The 18,772-nt window shown below is 44.6% G+C and overlaps 1 protein-coding gene across 1 annotated transcript in view; it reads left to right on the top strand.

The window, feature by feature from the left end:
• Nucleotides 1-7,603: 7,603 nt before the first annotated feature.
• Nucleotides 7,604-18,772, top strand: part of Igf2bp1 (insulin-like growth factor 2 mRNA binding protein 1) — a 38,271-nt gene continuing 27,102 nt past the window's right edge. Inside the window, exons 1-4 of the mRNA XM_013036795.1 lie at nucleotides 7,604-7,778; nucleotides 8,857-8,917; nucleotides 15,549-15,579; nucleotides 16,167-16,171. Of these exons, the coding sequence (XP_012892249.1) occupies nucleotides 7,604-7,778; nucleotides 8,857-8,917; nucleotides 15,549-15,579; nucleotides 16,167-16,171 (272 nt within the window). The remainder of the gene's footprint in view (nucleotides 7,779-8,856; nucleotides 8,918-15,548; nucleotides 15,580-16,166; nucleotides 16,172-18,772) is intronic.

The following is an 18,772-nucleotide window of genomic DNA, read 5'->3' as shown; positions in this document are numbered from 1 at the left end:
AGATGGTACCAGAAGACCTGCTTTTAAAGAATTTTTTTTTGTCTTAACATTGTTCTCTCTTTCCCATCCCTTGGACAAGTTTTTTGTTTTTTGTTTTTTTTTTAAGTTCTCCCCTAGAGCCACAAGGATTGTTTTCTTTTTCTACATTCTTTTAAAGCCCAACTCTATTTCTATGACCTGCCTAATTTTCCATTTTAGTCCCCTGTTAAAATTGGTTTTGCCTTCTCCTTGATGCAGCTGTATTGAGTAAGTGTCTAAGGTTGACAAGTGACTACATCAAAGGGCTGGGAATTATCAAGAAGGAAAGCTGTTTTGAGGTGACAGTTTTTACTCTGGGCAAGGTAACAAGAGTAACAAATATTCCCATGGCTAAGGGGGGGGTGGGGGTGGGGGCTACATATGCAAGAGGAAAACCCTAAGATAGCACTTCCCAGCAAAGTACATGGGGATTCCCCTTTGAGGCTGTAACCTGGCTGTTTGACCTGAAGAAAGAACAGAAAGGCAAAGGGGCTTGGCATGTAATTCTGATAGTGGCCAACAACTACCAGGAGTTCTGAGCTGAGGACGCTGATCTGCCTGCCCAAACCCGGGACAAAAAGGGTGCTTATCAATTGACACTGAGCACCACAAGACTGTCATGAACCCAGAATTAAGGAGCCAAAACAACCCCTTTGGTTGTTCATTCTTGTGGACCAACTATCTTAAAGGAAGTAAATTCCAGAGACTCCCTTTATGATCATTGAACTGATGATTGTATCATATTCATTAAAAAACAGAGAAAGGCTTGAACATTGCATTTTATTTAGTCACAATGGCTATCTCTTCTCAGATACTATCCAAAAATATTTACTCAGTGATTGTTGAACATTTGTGAGCACTGTTAAGACTGTGGGGGGGATACCTAGCCTTGGATCTCAAGGATTCCACATGTGAAATTCTAAAAACCAAAGTGAGGTTTTTAAGACTCAGAAAAATTGACAGATAGAAATCTAGCAAACTGTTCCACCAGTGAATGCTGGAAGTGAAGGGCTGAAGGAGCCCTGAAGTCTGAATTACTCTCTGCTTCTCTTAAAACCAAACAAAAAATAACACGTTTGTTCTTTTGGTGGAAAAAAAAAAGAATTCAAGTATCTTTGCATCTTTCTCCTCACTCAAAACAAGTTTGAAATGCTTACAAATTAGGGATAGAGGGAAAGGAAAGGGGAAGAGGGAAGAAGAGAAGAGGGGATAAGCATAGTGATTAAAAAGAGGGAAGAAAGGAGGTTCAGGGTGGAGGAGCAGGAGAATGCTAAGAGGGTGAAGAGAGGCAACAAAGAAAAAAGAAAAATTGAAAAGAGGGTAAAGGTAAGGGGGAGGAGGAAAGGAATTGACAATGTCGGGAGCAGGAAGAAAAATGGAGGAACAAAAGGAAGGAGGAGGGAGAGAAAGAGAGGAGGGAGGGGGGGGAGAGGAGCAGGGGAGGGGGAGGGGCTGGGAGGAAGAGGAAGGAGAAGAGATAGGATTGGGAACTTCATTTGAAAGCCATTTAGAAATAACTCCTAATATATGTTGCCTAGACACTTATAAACACGTTTTTAGAAATGAAATGGAAAACCCCCAAACATTCAATAATTTATCATAGAAACGCTGTTCAAATATTTTCCAGGTAATGTTTCAGAGTGGAAATTTAGTTGTCATAATGATTTCTAAAAATGTTGGAGTCTTTGTGAGAGAGGCTGATGAATCCAAACTCACTCTAGATTAACTCATGGAAAACAGAAATCACTTCAAGAGCTGTATTCTAATGCAGTCAAACAACCAGTGTAAAAGGAAAAAAGTTTTTTAGACTAGATCCCTTTTGTTTGTAAAATTGATTTGTAGATGAAGAAAGGTCGAAATGTTTTTAAGGATTCTTTCACTTTTTTGGTGATGAAGTACTAGTGAAATCATAATAATATGTATTAATTTTTAGCTTAAAAACATAGCAACATTTTTCCTTAAGAATTTGAAATGTTTGAAGCAACTTCTGAAAAAAATCCTCATTAGGAATAGGAGTAAAATCAATTAATCAGGAGTCAAAATTTTAAAATCAAGCAATAAATAATTTGGCTTTCAGACTGAAAAATCCTTTCAGTCTTAAAAAAGCATAGATATTTCATAGCTAAAACTTGAAATAACCTCATGCTGTTTGACACTGTAACAGATGCATCTTGAATTCAAATAATTTAAATAATTAGATTGATCTCAAACACAAAATTAGCTTAGTACTATTTTCATCTTAAATAATATTTAGGTATAGATTTTCTCTCTTTTCTTGCCTTTCACAATTTGTTTTTTTTTTTAAAAGAGCCTTTGTCTTTTCATGAATTGCACAATTTTCCTCCAAATGAATCAGGGATTCATTTTGCATTTTGTGTTACAGGGAATAAATAAAATTGTTCATTATCTTTCAACGAAATGATTTTGGGCCAAAACAAAAAATGCAAAATAGTATAGAAGAAAGCATGGTTTTGGCTATTTTTATACACATCATCAGAAGTGAGCAAAGTAGTTTAATTTACTAACAAAATGAATCTGGAAAGATCCACTTAAAAAACTTGATAGACTAAGTTACACCCTGCTTTGCCTTAAAGTTTCTGCATTGTAAACCTGAGCCAAAACAACAAAAAGTGAATTTTCATGGTCTTATACACAGTATGTCCCACAAGAAAACAAATGAAGTTCTTTTTCCCCCTTTGAGTCCTTCTAGCTGAGATACACATTTTTTTAAAAAGTGTGCAACACATTGAACACTTCAATGAATGTTAATTTGAAGGAGGAGAATATCATTTTCTGGTTATAGTTCTCTTATGTTTTATGAGATATCCTAAACACATAATTATCCTTATTTATTTGACAGGAGAAAATGTTGCATGTGCTTTTAAACTGGGACTAATTTACACTTTCTCAAAGTTTATAGGCATTTAAAAGAACCACACTTCAAATTGCAGGAAGGAACAGACAGACCATCCCAAGGCAGTAACAATGAAAATAGTAACAACAAAAAACCAAAACCAAACAAACAAAACCCTCCAAATCCAAACAACAACAAAAAAAGCAAAACCCTAAATTCCTCCAAAAGCTTTGAAGTCAGAAAATGGGACTTTTTCTTTTTCTCTATTTCATGCAACTATAATGAGTTCAGAATTATTAGAAAACACAAAACTAAAAAAAAATTCTATTGAATGTATTTTCCCCCTGCTTTTGAATTTTGTGTCCTTTCTTTCATAAAACATGCTAAAATTTTGAGACAGAAATTTCACTGACAAAGGTTATATTTAAAATGGAATATACTGGTGATTTATCCAAAGGAATTATTCCAAAAAAGGGGAAAAATGATTCCTCAAATTTATGTCCTATGTCTCCTGCACTGTTTACAAAAGGAAGAAAAATTTAAAAAGTTAGTGTAACACAGAGACTTAAATCTTTTAGCCTGAATAAAAATAATGGTAGAAAAATTTGGAGGCAGCAAGTAAAAAACTAAAAGAATTTAAAAGGATACAAAAGGATGACAAAGTGTAAAAAAGCATTACAAATGCTGGGAAGAAACATTTTAAAAACAAAACTAATTTTGTATGACAATGGTGGAATTGATTTTTTTTGTTGTTGATTGTTCTCATCTACTTCCATTTAAAAAAGTTGTTTTATTCTCTTGCAATTTTTTCTCTCTCTGCATTTATTTCAATGGACATCAGAATCCTATCTTTAAAATAAAGTCTGGTGTCACATTTTCTAAGTGTAGAGGGGGGATTGAATTCCACAAGGAGACCAAACACTTCACTTAGGAAAAACCAAGGAGGAGATGAGAGGGAGGAAGAGAACAAGAAAAAAAAAAGGAAGTTTAACAATTATAATACATACATTATTTCTTAGCTCTGATACTAAACCAAACAAAAGAAAACCAAGAACACAAGAAGGGGAAGATGAAAACTTTTGGTGCTCTACATCTTCCCCTTCCTATCCTTAACCTAGGGGTGTGAGTCTTGACAAGAAATAACCCTTCTCTGCCTGAGATATCCTCTATCCCAGCCTAAGATAGCCAGGTCACTGAGGCAAACTGAAGCGGGCCACATTCACCCAGCTGTATTCGGAAAGCTAGTGCAGCCTCTGATTATACATACAGAAGCCCTGGGGGTGGGGTGGGGTGGGGGTGGGAATGAACAGGATTAGAATTCAGTTAAACAGTTGATCTTTCAAAAAAGAATGTTTCAGTGGGGCAACAATTGGTACATTGTTAATTAAACAATTTAAAACTACTCCTGTATTGTCATTTCAAATATATTATTTTAAAAAGTCTAGTTTAATTATTTAGAGTTCCATTATATTCATAAAAGGTTGAATTCAAGGATTGCTTTAAAATTTCTCTTGGAGTCACAGGGAGAAGTCTAGACCTAGTTTTTGTAGGCTGTAACTTGCTTTTGTTTTAGGAAGAGATAGAGTAGTGGGTTTGTTCTCCAGGGAGATAATTATTATCAATACCTAAAGATTATTATCAATACCTAAAGATTTAAACTAAATGAAGTAAACAGCCCTGAACCTTCCTAGGAGCTCGGAAGCCCTGCCTACTTAGCCTGTTCCTTGTTCCCTAATAAAACAGAAAAGATTAAGAGATGAGGGCTACCATTTAGAAAAAGGCCAGGGACCACAACAGCCTTTTTAGGAACATTTTTTTTTGCTCTTTCAAACAAACAAAAACAACCCTACAAAATCACCAAGAAAAAGTCCCCATGTAATCGATCCACACATTCTAGCTAACACAGATTTTTTTCTTCTTCTTCTTTTCCCCGACTGTAATTTTCCTGAATGATCTTTGCTCTTGAAGATGATCTGGTGTTTCATTCAAAAGATGTCTGCGTGCCTACTATGTGGCAAGCAGTTTCCAGCTCATTAGTTTGGTTTATTTAAAAATGATGCTTGTGGTCAACAGCTGACAAGAGTCTAAGAGTGAGATGGGGGGAGGGTCGGAGGTGGGTGGGGGTGGACACCCAGGCATCGCTCACCTTCTTGGGCAGAAACCAACCGATACCCTACATAGTCTTTTAAATCCTGTTGCTTCGTGGGAAGAAGAAAAATGCTACACACACACACACACACCCGTCAAACACGTGGCAGGCTAGAACAAAACGCTGATTTGGGAGGGTGGGTGCTGAAGGTGGTGGTGAAGACAGAGGCCGAGTGGAAGCCCTCCCCCTCCCCCACGCCCCAGCCCCCGAGGTTTCCCAGCTCGCCGAGAAAATGGGGAAGGGGACAAAGGTGCTGGATGCGGTCGGTCTTTTAACTCCGGACTTTTAGAAAGGTGTGACGTGCTCCGGCCGCAGGCAGACGAGCCCAAGTCCGAATTGGCTCACTGACTCTAAAAAAAAAAAAAAAAGGGGAAAAAAGCAGTTAACCATAACAACAACAACAAAAAATTCAATTCATTCACCTCGGTGTAGGCAACACGTGTTACCGAGCCGGCCCGGGCCGCGGATGACGGAGACAATGGGGCCGGGACGAGGGAAGGGGCGAGTGACCCCCAGCCTCACCTGCCCTCGCCACGCGCGTGCCCCGCCGTGGAACCATCTCCCCCTCCCGCGGACCCCGAGGACGATCCAACACGCGCCCACCTCGGGGCGTCTGCAGCTCCCTAGCGGGTGGACCCTCTTCTTCTCCTGGCTCGCTGGCCGAGGGGGCTCCGGGGTCCTGGGGCTGCGCTCCCCGCCACCCCCTGGCCCATTCCCAGCCCCTGCCACTAGAAATTCGTTGGCTTCGCCCGCCGCCGGGCCGGGGATCCCGGGATTGCGGGTGCAGCGCGCGTCCCGCGCTCCAGCGCGTCTCGGGGACTCCGAAGCGCGCGCGTCGCCCCCTCCCCCACTGCCCAGAAAAGAGGGGGATTGCGACCGCCCACGTGTCGCCCCTTGCCCGGTGAGGGTCCCTCGGGCTCGCGGAGCCCGAGGATCCAGATTGAGTTTGGTCCGAGCTCAGAGAAGGGACTTGGGCGGATCCGCTTCCCCCTCCCCAGGAACGAGCGGGGGAGGGGCCGCCGCCCCCTCCCCCGAGCTCCCGCCCCTCGCTCCTCCGAGCGCTGAGCGGAAATCGCCCCCTCCCCCCGCGGGTCTGACCTGGGGACGTGGGCGGGGCCTCGCCGGCCCCCGCCCTCCGCCCCCGCTCGGGCCGGCCCGGCACCGCAGCCCCAACAAAGTTCTGAGACCCGAACCCCGCGCCCGCAGAGCTGCAGCCGGTGTCCCGGTTGGAGCGGGTGCGGGGGTGGGGGGCTCCACCTGTCTGCCCCCGCACGGGGGTGGGGAAAGGGGGGAAATCTTTCGGATCCCCACCCGGTCACTCCCTCCCTGAGACTTCCCCGTTTGGTCTGCTCGGGTTAGCCCCAGCGACCACCCATCGTCCTTCTCTCCCACCCGGTATCCTGGGGTCGTCTCGGGCCGGGGCTTTGGGCTCCCCCAGACCCTGAGAAGGTTGTCATTTAATAGCTGGAATCAGGGCGCGAGCCATCCTTCCTAGTGGGGAGGAGGATACAGAAACACGATTGCCAGGGGGTCCTCGATTCTCCGCCGCCCTCCCTAACGTTCCCAGCTTCTTGGTCCTAAGCTCGTGGGGGGGGGTCCCAGAGTCCAGGGGCGGGGGTGGGGGAAGCCTCCTGGGGGGTGTGGCGACGTGGGCGGAGAGCCCCTACTTAGGAATCTGGGGGGGGGGAGAAGGCGCTTTTCTTTTTAAACCGCCGGCTCGGGCGACCCCTTCCAGAAGACCCCAGAGTCCTCGGCTTCTCTTTGTCTATCTCCGCCGTCCCCCGCCTGTCAGTCGCTCGCAGTTTATGGGGGTGGAGTGGGCAACCCAGCTCCCCCAGAACGAATAATAATAATAATTATAACATAACCGTCCCCGTTATTCTCACAGACTGGGGAGATTTGGGGCTCCGCTCGCGCCCCGGGTCCAGGTTGAGGTAGGAGGATGGGTGGGGGCGGGGCGCTTCCCTAGGGGCCAGGTTCTCGCCAAGAGGGAGGGGGCGCGGAGCTCTACGGGGACTGCGGTCCCCGCGGTCCCACTTTACCCTGGGGATGCAGTGCCCCCCCCCAGGTTGCTGGGCTAGGCCGGGTGCGGGGGCCGTGGGGCCCGGCGGCGTCGGGGGTCTTTTCTGGCTGGGTGGGTGGGGGCTGTCACCACGTGGCTTAGTCTTTTTTTTTTCCGCTCCATTTTTTTTTTCAAGTCGATTTTATTTAGAGGCGGCGCCTGGGCGGCCGTGGAGAAACGTGACACACCAGCCCGCTCCGAGGGGTTTCGGACCGAAGGGAAGGAGAGTCGCGCTTCGTCCTCCGCCTCCCCAGCGCGTCGCGGGCACTTCCCCCCGCGCCCCCCCTCCCCGCCGAGCTCCCCGCCGAACTCTGCCGCGACCCCCGCGCGCCCTCCGGCCGTCCTCCCCGCCCCGAGCTCCGGACAACTTCAGGGGTGGGGTGCAAAGAAAGTTTGCGGTTCTTGCCACCGGCCTTCCCCTGCCTCACGGCCTAGGAGGCTCGCCGCCCGCCCGCCCGCGCGCGCCCGCTCCCCGCTCGGCCTTGCCCGGGACCGCGTCCTGCCCCGCACCGTCGCCACCATGAACAAGCTTTACATCGGCAACTTGAACGAGAGCGTGACCCCCGCCGACTTGGAGAAAGTATTTGCGGAACACAAGATCTCCTACAGCGGCCAGTTCTTGGTGAAATCCGGCTACGCCTTCGTGGACTGCCCGGACGAGCACTGGGCGATGAAGGCCATCGAAACTTTCTCGGGTAAGCGTGCAGCCACCTCCCCGGAAAAACCACGGCGAGATCCCGGAACAACGGGAGACCCGCACCTCCGCTCGCCGGGCCCGCCAACTCCTCTCCACCCTCCCCCCCGTCTGCGGGGGGCTGCGCCCACCTCCCTCGACGCCCCCACCCATCCTCCCCGCACGGAAATATTCGGGATGTCTCCTATCCACCTCTACCAGCTCGGGGTTTCCCTTTCCCTTCCCCTCCACCTCGACGGGGCGGTAAGCCCCCCCCTTGGGCAGTACTGGGGGGGTGGCTTTAAGGGCACCTAGATCCCTACCGGGGCGTTATTTCCACGTCCAGCCCCTCCCTATCCGCCACTGGACGCCCCCCCCCACCATGGATACCCCACCTCTCCCTTATGCCTAGGCCTTCCCAGGCGTGGAGGGGGTCCCACATTCTCTCCAATCTCCCCGCTTTTTTGTGGAGACTGCAGCCCTCAGGCAGGGCATGAGAGTAAGGGGCTCCCGCCTCCCGCCCAGGACCGGGGCTTGAGCCATTTTGATTTGAAAGTGGGGCGTGAGCGGGGTGGCGCGGTGGCGCCGGGTCGCCATGCTGTTTCGCGAGACGCCGAGGCTGGGCCAGGAAGCGCGCGCGGTGGCGGCGAGGGGCCGACTCCGCTTCCCCCCAGGTCCCCCCCGCTTCCCGACCGCCCCAACGCCCGGAACCCTCCATGGTCCCACAGAAAAAGAAAAGTTGAATTCGGCACTCCCCACCCCACTTGCTGAGAAAATGGGGTGCCTTCTCCTGGCGCCTTCTCCACACATCTGGGAGCCAGAGAGGCGGTGCGCTCACACCTTCCCCAAATGGGGCTCCCAGTGATCTGTGCACCTAGCCCGGATCCGTGGTTAAGCACAAGAGAAATAAAAAAATGAAGGAAAGAATGAATTTATAAGGTTGCACAATTTCTCAGGCAACCTTTGCCCACCCAGGCGGGGAAGCCACGGTCTGCATTCCCTGCAAGATCTGAAATCCCAAGTAGCTTATGTGTCCCCTTCCCCCTCTGTGCCCCCCCCCCCACAAGCACTCACTCATTTTTTTTTCTTTTAATCTTTAGGGAAAGTGGAACTGCAAGGAAAACGCCTAGAGATTGAGCACTCTGTCCCCAAAAAACAAAGGTAGGAAAGAGTTCTGGGGTGTGTGTGTGAGGGGGGGATTGAAGGGGGGTGTTTAAGGCTGAGAAGCTGTATTCTGGGGTCCATAACATCTCCAGTGAAAGAAACTCATTACTTGCCTTCCCACCCCCAATCCGGATGTTGGGGGCTGGGAGGGAAGATTGGCCAAGATCTTGTAATGGGTGGTTTAAAGCTTACTTAAAAAAAAATAGTTGAGGCTGGTGTAGACTAAAAGATGCTACTTGGAGAAATTAAAGAGAAATAAATCAGAGCCGAATCTTTTGTGGAGTTCAAAGTGTGGGGCCATTCCCCCCATCCCCCTGGGTAGGGGGAAGCTTAAAATAGTTGAAGAGTTCAAACTCATGACGAGGACGATTCTTGCAAGTTCCTAGCAGGCCTCATTTTCTGATTTTTCCCACCCTAATTATATGGATTTGGGGGAGTCCTTTTCTACTCCCTAGGAGATGTAGAATGAGCTTCCTGTCCCGGTCCCCTCCCCCCCATCCCCCTATGCTTGTATTTATTTATATTTCTACAACAGTATAAGGAATTTTTTTTACCCCCACAGACTCCTAGCCCCAGTCCCTCACATCTTACATTGTTCCCTCCCCAACTGGTTTTTGCAACGAATATGCTTTAGCTGTACTATCCTTGTCGAGCCCCCCCACCCCCACTCCCTCCGTCCATTGTTACCAGGGGACCATCTGGGATGAGAGCTTTGTGTTCAGGCTGTGAGCTGAGGCTCTTTGGAGGGTCTAGAACTCCGTGGATGAATGGTTGTGTGTGTGTGTGTGGGCGCGCGCGCGCGTGCGTGTGTGCGCCAGCCAATACACTTATCTTCTCCCTTCAGCAAAATGGGGTATTTCCAACATGTTTCCCCAAAATTCATGGTTTTCAACTCTTCATTGAACTCTGAAATTTTTGTTGAACTCTGGCTGGAAAATAAAAGCAACCTTTCTCACATCAGACTTTAAACATGTTGACAGAACAGTTTTTGCTAGTTGAGAACAAACTCAGTAAATCTTTGAATCCCCCCCCTTTTTTTTAACAGAAAAACGATGTATTTCCGAACAGTTTCTGGCCATTTCTGGGTGGGACGATGAAGTGTGGGGTAGGAGGAGGCGAAAGAATCTAGGGAGTTTAACTGGAGATAATTTGTTCATTGGTTTAGCTTGGAGATATTTTAGTAACTTAGGAACTATTGTGTTTATAGATGATCGATGTGTTTGGTTACTATGTTTCTAGAACTTGTTATTTAACCTCAAATGCCTGGAATATTCTGTTATTGGAAAGGCAGAGTTAGAGGTAAAGAAGCAATAAAGTTGAAACAAAAAAGTCTTATTATTTTGAAACATTTCCTGGAGATAGAATGAGAAACAAATGTATTGATAACAGTAGATATACAGGGAAGAACCTAGATAGTTGAATTTTAAACTGTGTGCTGATGAGATATACCTCTAAGTGGAAGTCTAAGATATGTGGACATTTTTTTCTTCTTTTCCTCTTGGATGGTTTAAATTTTAAAGGGAATGAAGCGAGTAAAGCATGTGAAATAGCAAAATGTGATGAAATGGAACTCAAAACATTTATATTTTAATTTTCATGGTGCCCTGTATTTATGGAGCTTTTTCCTCAAACCATCTGCTTGCTTTTAAGCCATTTCTAGGCTGTGTGTTCCCTCCAAAATGCAGCACTGAGGGCTCTTTTGAGTTGGAGTGGGGAGGGGGTTTGTGAGAAGACTGGGTTTGAAAAAAAAAAAAATCTCCCTTTCCACACCCATACTAAATTAGATCTTTTGTGTGTTCAGCCCCTTCCTGAAATCATTTTTGAGTCCAAACATTGAGTCAATTGCCTTTTTCTTTCTTTTTTTGGGATGTACTGGTGGTAAAGGACTTCATTTTTCTAGCATGAATCAATTTTTGAAGTCCCAGGATTTTAAAAAAGAAAGAGTTTGTTTTCATTAAGTGAGTTTGCTCTATCATTTTGTGTTCTTGGGGGAAGCATGTTGTGGTATGTGTTTTCAGTCTGTCTCTCGTTCCTTCAGTTGAATTTGTTACTGGCTTTTCAATCTCATGGCTATCCAGAAGAGAAACTAGTTAGTTCATTGTGAGTAACATTCCAAACCAAATTAACAACTTGCGCCCATGTATTTGGTGTATAGTGTATTCTTGTGTTTTCACTATTTCAAACAGAACTCTTCGTGATACACTCAGATCCAAATGAATTGAGATTTAAATTTCTAAAAGTCTCATAAAAATTCAGTTACCTGAATGTTCCTGTTTCTTTAAAGAGGAGAAATCAAATTAAAAAAAATATTACAGAAGTACCTTTGAGGAGTACTGACTTAAAAGTATTAATATATCTTGTTCTCACTTTGAATCTCTTTGATAAGTATAATTTATACATTTCTAAGGGTTCAAGAAACTGAATATTATATTTAAACTGAAAACAACAGACCTGAGTTTTAAGAATTTGTGACATTAAAATTCACTATTAACCTTTCCAAACCCCTCTTTTAACCAGGGTTGGAATTTGGTTAACAATTTTGACTTTTAATTGAGAATTTGTATATATTTACTGTCAAAGCTTGGTTTTAGGAGAAAACCCAAAAGCAATTTTGGAGAGTTGGTTTTCTTCTGAAAGACTGAAGAGTAGTTGAGGTGGTGCCACCTTAGCAGATTTAGTGAGTTCAGGAATGATTTAACCTTTTTGTTTATTTATTTATTCATTATTGTTATTACTATTTTGCCAGTCCTGGGGCCTGAACTCAGAACTGAGGGCATGGGCAGTGTCCCTGAGCTTCTTTTGCTCAAGGCTAACACTCTACCACTTGAGCCACAGTGCCACTTCCAGCTTTTTCTGTTTATGTGGTACTGAGGAATCAAACCCAGACTTTTCATGTATGCTAGGGAAGCGCTCTACCACTAAGCCACATTCTTGGCCCACAATTGACTGACTTTTTAAGAAATTAAACTTGTTGCACTTGTCACAGAGGTATGCCTTTTTCTGGAGGAATGTGACTTTAAGATAGTGTATTTGTTGTCAGCTAGTGTTATCAAAATAAAAGGTGTTAAGGTTTAAAAAATGAAAGATGCCCTGCATTTTTCTAGGTGAAATGTATTGAACTTAAGTAATTTTAAGCTTGGTGATTTTTTTTCTTTAATTCCCAGGTTAAGGGTGGTTCTTCCCCTTTACCTTGACTTAAAATGTCCTAAACTTCCAACTATTAAAATGACAATTATTCTCATATCCATTCATAGAGGTTTGAAACTTTCAAAAGAGAATGTGTTCTGACTTGATTTTGATCTTACTGGTTTTTTTTTTGGTTAGTAGTTTAAAAAATCTGCTTTAAGTTTGCAGAAAATAATCTGCAATTTTATTTGTTAAAAGTTATTTATTAGAGACTCTGAATAGTTGGATCACCAAATCTTTTCAAGACAAGCTAGAACTTTTTCTTTCCCTTCAATAGGTTTTTGCATTTCATAAAAGAAACACAACAACCAACCAGACAAAAATCCAAGCCTCAAGAGTTAGAGCTGAAATGAAAGAAGGGAGGCTTAAAAAGGGAGTGAAAAAAACCAGATTAAGATTTTCAGGTGCTTTTACTTGAGTGGTTCTAGTTTATGGCTTAGAATCTAAATTACAAAGAGTTAATAATTCTTATAAAGCAGAACATGCACACATACATAGGAACAGGATTTAAAAAGTAACTTTAAAGTAGAAACAATTTATGACTTACGAAAATATTTGTTTTCCAGGTTTTTTTTTTTTTTTAATACAGGTAAAGATAGTTGAGCCTTATTCCTTTTAGGAGAAAGGGTGGATATTCGGGTTCCTTTTTTCTAATTCAGTTCAACCTATAAATTAAACTTTGTGAATTCATAAACTGAGTTTTCCTCATTACTAGAAAATAACCTTGCTTTCTTCATTAGGTGATCAGCATTTTTAAAATTTTTCTGCCGGTCCTGGGGCTTGAACTCAGGGCCTGGGTGCTATCCCTGAGCTTGTTTGTGCCCCAGGCTACTCTTCTACCACTTAGCCACAGTGCCACTTCCGGGTTTTTCTGAGTAGTTTCTTGGAGTCTCATGGACTTTTCTGCCCAGGGTGGCTTCAAACTGTGATCCTCAGATCTCAGCCTCCTGAGTAGCTAGAATTACAGGCATAAGCCACTGGTGCCCTACTGGTGGGCAGCATTTTAAGATGAGACTTCCTAATTGTTATTTGTCTTTTGGAAGCCTTGCAGTTTTCCAAAACCCCTGATTTTCTGACTTGAAAGATGAAATTTTACTCTTGATGGTTACTCCTGGAGAGCTCTTTTAGTAACGAAGGGGAAGAACTATGATTCCCATCACTAACTTATTTCAAGTATAGTTAACTATTCCAGATGTATAGTTTCTCATTGCACAGCTTTCGGTGGAAAAGCAAAACATTCTTATAATCATGTTTCAGAGATGAAAAGTCTTAACATTCACAATTGAAAGAATCTTGTTTCAAAGATTCTGAGCTCCTGGACCTTTAAAATAACCTTAATATATATTATTTGAATCTATTTTATGTGTGTGGGACCTTATTTTTCCCCCCAAAAGAGTTTATTCTGTACTTAGAACAAGTCATTTGACAAAGATAGCATTGATAAATAAACATTTATGAAACAGTTTTTGGAATTTCAGAAGGCTTAGCTGAGTCTGACTCAAGTGCCCATTTGTTGAAGTTTACAGAGTTTGTGAAGAAATTATCTTTGGGTCCTAGGTTTATTGATTGTTGTCGTTCTAATTAATAAATGAACTCAAAGCTTTGGTAGAACTGACGTTTTCCCAGCAGTTACAATTTAAATTCAGTCTTGTTAGTTCACTCCCCATTTTCTTGAAAGATTCCTAAAAACATGCCTAAGGTCTTCCAGAAAATACAGTTTAGATTTGGAGCTGGGAGTGTTAAAGAAAAGGGAGAGTTGGGGGAAAAGGCGGATGGGGAGAGACTTCCCGCCTCCCTTTAAGAGAGAAGTTGAGTCTGTGCCCCGTGTGGACACTAGGTTTTGGAGACAGCGCTTGTCAAAGCTATTTTGGCTTTTGGAGTTGGCCGCCTTCCCTTCCCCTTAAAAAAAAAAAAAGGCGTGTGGAGGGACCACTGCGCTTGGGGCTCTTCTCGGAGAGCCCCCAAACTGGGCTTTTCCCTGCTGGCGCGCCCCGTTCTGGCCATCTCCGCCATGCGTCCGCGCCCAGGGGCCGCCTTCGGAGCAGTTCCGTCCACCTTCCGCCTTTTTAGCCTGCCCCTGGCCAAAAACATCCGCAGACAGGCTTGCAGGCTCCCCCCTCCCCGACTTTCTTTCCCAGAACCCCGAGATTCCCTCGTGCTGCAAGACCCAGCCCCTCCCTGGCCTGACTAGATCTCAAACGTCCCGCGCCTTCCTCTGCGGGGCCACAGATCCCTCCTAAGACCTTTCCATTCTAAGGCAAAGGCCAGGGGAGGCAAAGCAGAGTGAAATGAGGAGAGGGAGGGAAGAAAAATGAGAGGTAGAGAGAAAATGGAGGTGCACGGAGCCTTCTCTCTCCGAAGCTGGGGCCCCTTAGCCTGGGGAAGGAGACCTTCAAAAGTCAACAGTGCCCATTTATATAATGGGTAATTTTTACAGAATGGGCTGGCTGCACATCCAAAAGGCAGAGTAAAAACGAAGGCTTGGAAGGATCCATTTTATTCAATGGGTACACCACAGACAACAGGTTTTTCCCTTTGGCTTTGGTGGAGTCTTTGAGGAGCTTTCTGGATGTTTGTTAGAAAATGTTTGCTCCCATCCATTCCCATTTTCCCTTCTTCTCTCCTATACCTTTGAAAACCTTCTCTAAACAAAACCAGAAGGAAAGGGTCTGAAAAAATAGGCACTCAACACAGTGGGTGCTCATTTGGTTATGAGAAAATTTGGTTTGGCTAGAAATGATCTTAGAAGCTAGGAGAAACATGGTTGCAAGAATGGATTGCCAGCAGGAAGGCAATCAGTCCACAGTTAGTCACTCCGTCCCAGTAGAATTTGCATGGTTCTTGAGGCTTTATTTAAAGAGGACTACATACTTGTCAGCAGTAGAGAAAGGGTCATGCTAGTACTTAGCTTTCTAAGTAAGACCTCTTTCCTACCTTTACACCATAGAAGGTTTGCAGTAAATACATCAGACTTAAATTGAGACTTCTGAAATAAAATGTGTTAATTATGAGTAATACATGGGGGAAAGTGGTCTGGACCTCATAATTGTGATACATACAGCTGGAGAGAAAACCTCATGACAATGTCCTGAGATGTAACAAACACCATCAGAAATGTAGTCTTGCTTGCTACTCAAGTTCAGCTCCCAGGAGCAAGGCTGGCTATCCATAACCAGCTTTAGAACGAAATACAGCTGGATGATGAAAAGAATTTTTGGGCTAGATTGCCTAGATATTTGCAAGACTCCTTGGGACAAGTCTAATGATTAAACAAATAGAAAGGACTATCTGGAATTTTGCTCATGGGTTGGGACCAGGGTGGTAGGGAAATTTTCTCTCAGCAGAGAAGACAAGGTAAGTGGGCCATTTCCACTTTGCCTTCTGTTTTACGGATTTGGGGGTCAGTCTTTTATATTTCCTTAGGGAAAGAGGGCTAAAGGAGAATTTATGAGCTTAAAATTTTAAGTTCACCTGTTTTTTTTTTTTTTAAACCAGTGTAAACTGTGAAGCTGAGCAATATAGAATCATATGATTTGGTTTAGCTGATTGGACAGACGTGAGGGTTTTAGAGAAGAAATTAGAAAAATCAGAAGTTTGAACATTTATTTCTGTGGTGCTGGGGATTGAACCCAAGGGTTTAGAAATTGTAAAAGATGAGTTTATTCCACTTGTAAAGATGGTTTCAGGGGATCCAAGAATGTTGGGTTATCTCTGTGAGTTAATGTATGTTTCCCCGGAGGTGAGGATAAGAATCATTCAAAATTCTTCAGGCCTCCAGGTGGGAGGAAGCTCTGGGAGATCAGGTCAGATTGGTCTTATGACCTGCCCTTCCCCTGCCTTGCTCACCCTCCTCCGGATGAGTCAGTGTTTTAAAAGCATGCTGGGTGCTCCTGGCTCAGGCCCCTAATCCTAGGTACTCAGGAGGCTGAGATCTGAGGATTATGGTTTGAAGCCAGCCTGGGTGGGAAAGTCCAAGAGCTCTCATTAACTAGCTAAAGTGGTAAAACACCAACCTTAACTGGAAATAAGTAAGGGAGAGCACTCTGGCTCTCTGTTCAAGCCCCAGTACTGGCTCCAAATATAAATAAATAAAGGAAGACCTCAGTTTCTATAACTGCAAAGTGGTGCTAAGCATTGTAGAATATATGTCCTCTGGTCATCCTTTACAGTTCTCTGCCCCACCCCATGCTCCTCCAGGAGAACTGGAACTGAAGAAATACCCAGGCACTTGAAAATGTATCCATACACCTTGTCTTTGGTCTTTTCTGTACTATGTGTGGAAGCTTGGATACTTATCTAAGGTATCAGATTAGGGTGTTTTGGCTTCCTTCCTTTGTTTCTTTTCCTTCCCCCCTTCCTTCCTTCTTTCCCTCCCTCTTTTCTCTCCCTTCCTCCTTACCTCCTTTTCCCCCTCCCTCCCTTCCTTCAGAACTTCCTTCCAAAACAGAGTTATAATAAGTAGCCTAGGGCTGTCTTTGGCATGTATTTTATGTGGGTCAATAATGGTTATGAATGTTGTAAGGGTTCTGTGTATAAGATGATATGAAAAGAAGATATTTACTTTATTTGGTGCTGGGATTTGAACTCAGGGCCTCTTGCTTTCTAGACAACTACTGTACCCCTTGAGCACCAGCCAGGGAAAGCCATCTTTAGCAAGAGGGAGATAAATGAAGCTCATTCCCGCAACTCTCCAGAAACCCTGTGTCATGGATCCTTCTAGTAGATCTCATCCATCATCTCCCAACAGAAGGCCTGGAGAGATCAGACAAGCAGGTTGAAGAGTGCTAGGTTGTTCAGTAGAATTGGATCTTTCATTTTATGTTCCCTGACACCCTGAGGTTGGAGCAGATTCCTAGCTAAAGTCTCAGGCTGTAGTTTCAAAGGTGCATGTAGGAGAGAGACATTGGGGCATGGGGAGATGACCTAAGTCATTAGCTGAGAAAAGTGTAGTAAAAATTCAGGATGATAGGGACTGAGATGAGTCCGTTTGGGGTTCTAAGGAAGAGCAGCTTCTCTTACCCGACTGGGGATAGGTAGGGTGGGTGGGGGAAAGGTATGTGGATCTTAATTAATGTTCTGTTTCTAGTCTGCCAACAAGATAGGCATTCAGGAATTGTGAATTTCTGGATGGCCAGGAAGTGACTGAAAATATTGTTTCTTCCTTCCTCTGCTTTTGTATAGTTACCTTACATTCCATCTCTCTGGTTCCCTGGTCAGCAAATAGCTCCCAAAGGTGCACTCAGAACCCACTTCCATGCCATTTCCTCTTTTCAGCCCTCTCTGCTCAAGGCAAGCATCCACATGTACACAGGAGTGTATGTACACACAGATGCACATACACACACACACACAGAGCTTCTGCCTGAGCCCCAGCTAAGGACCAAGGAATGGGGTGGGGAGAAGGGCTTCCAATCCGGATGTGGTTTCTGGCCCTTTAACAGGCTTGTGACTTTAATCAGCTACTATAAAGGGTTTTACAATTAGTTTATGCAGAGTGATATGTGTTGAATTTGGAATTGCTTGGGGCTCATCAACTTCCCATTAGGTTCTCTGAAGAGGAGAAAATGAGGGGAGAAAGGAACTGAAATGGGGGCTGCTGGCTGAAGTGAACTTGCCGGAGTTCCATACATTTATTCCACTTTACCTCGGAGGTCTCTAAATCACTTGGGAGGAGAAATGTAACAATAATGGAGACCACTTGCTATGCCTTACTCCCCTCCTTCCCTTTTGCTGGTCCAGGGGATTGAACTTGGGACCACGGTGCACTCTTCCATTCTTTCTTATTAGCTTCTTCCACTCAAGGCTAGCACTCTACCACTTGAGCCACACCTCCACTCCCAGCTTTTTGCTGGTTAATTGGAAATAATGAGTCTCATGGATTTTTCTGCCCCATTAGCTTTGAACCTCAATCCTCATATCTGAACTTCCTGAGTAGCTCAGGCATGAGCCACTGGCTTAAAAAGCAAAGATGATAGCTGGATGTCAGTGGCTCATGGCTGTAATCCTAACTAGCCTGTAATACTAACTACTCTGGAGGCTGAGATCTGAGGATCATGGTTCCTTGGCAGCACTGGCAGCCCGTGAGACACTTACACTCCAATAAACCACTTAAAACCGGAAGTGGCACTGTGGCTCAAGTGGTAGAGCGCTCACCTTGAGCTGAAAAGCTAAGGGACAGCTCCCAGGCCTAGAGTTCAAGCCCCACAACCACCAAAAAAAAAAAAAAAAGATGATACTTCATGGGATCCCATGTGTTCCATTCAAGGACCTGCAGAACTCCTGTACTGGCTGGGGCCATAGCAGCAGACTTCTTTTTCTTTGTTTGTTTGTTTTTGTTAGGCATGCACTCAACTACTGAACTATATCCCAAGCCCCCAGATTCATGTCCATTCCAATAACTTCATGTAAAAGGAAGAAAAGTCAGGCTCTGTGGTAGAGAGCTTGTCTAGCATGTCCAAGACCTTAGACTTGATTCCTAGCACCCGAAGAAAAAGGAAGAAAAATTTAGCTGATTAAGCTCCCTAGAAGAGTTTTAGAGGTATCCCCACTTTTTAGAATTATGTACCAAGGTTATTGCAGAATGAGCTCTGAGGGTAGGCAGACTGGTCTTCACAAGTCCTGTGTATCTCTGTGAGATAATCTTCATTTTACTTTTCTATTTTTTCC

The sequence above is a fragment of the Dipodomys ordii genome, unplaced genomic scaffold (genome assembly GCF_000151885.1).
Source record: "Dipodomys ordii isolate 6190 unplaced genomic scaffold, Dord_2.0 Scaffold7, whole genome shotgun sequence".
Lineage (NCBI taxonomy): Eukaryota > Metazoa > Chordata > Mammalia > Rodentia > Heteromyidae > Dipodomys > Dipodomys ordii.
The sequence above is the reverse complement of the archived record's forward strand: the minus strand, read 5'-3'. Positions and strand labels throughout refer to the sequence as shown.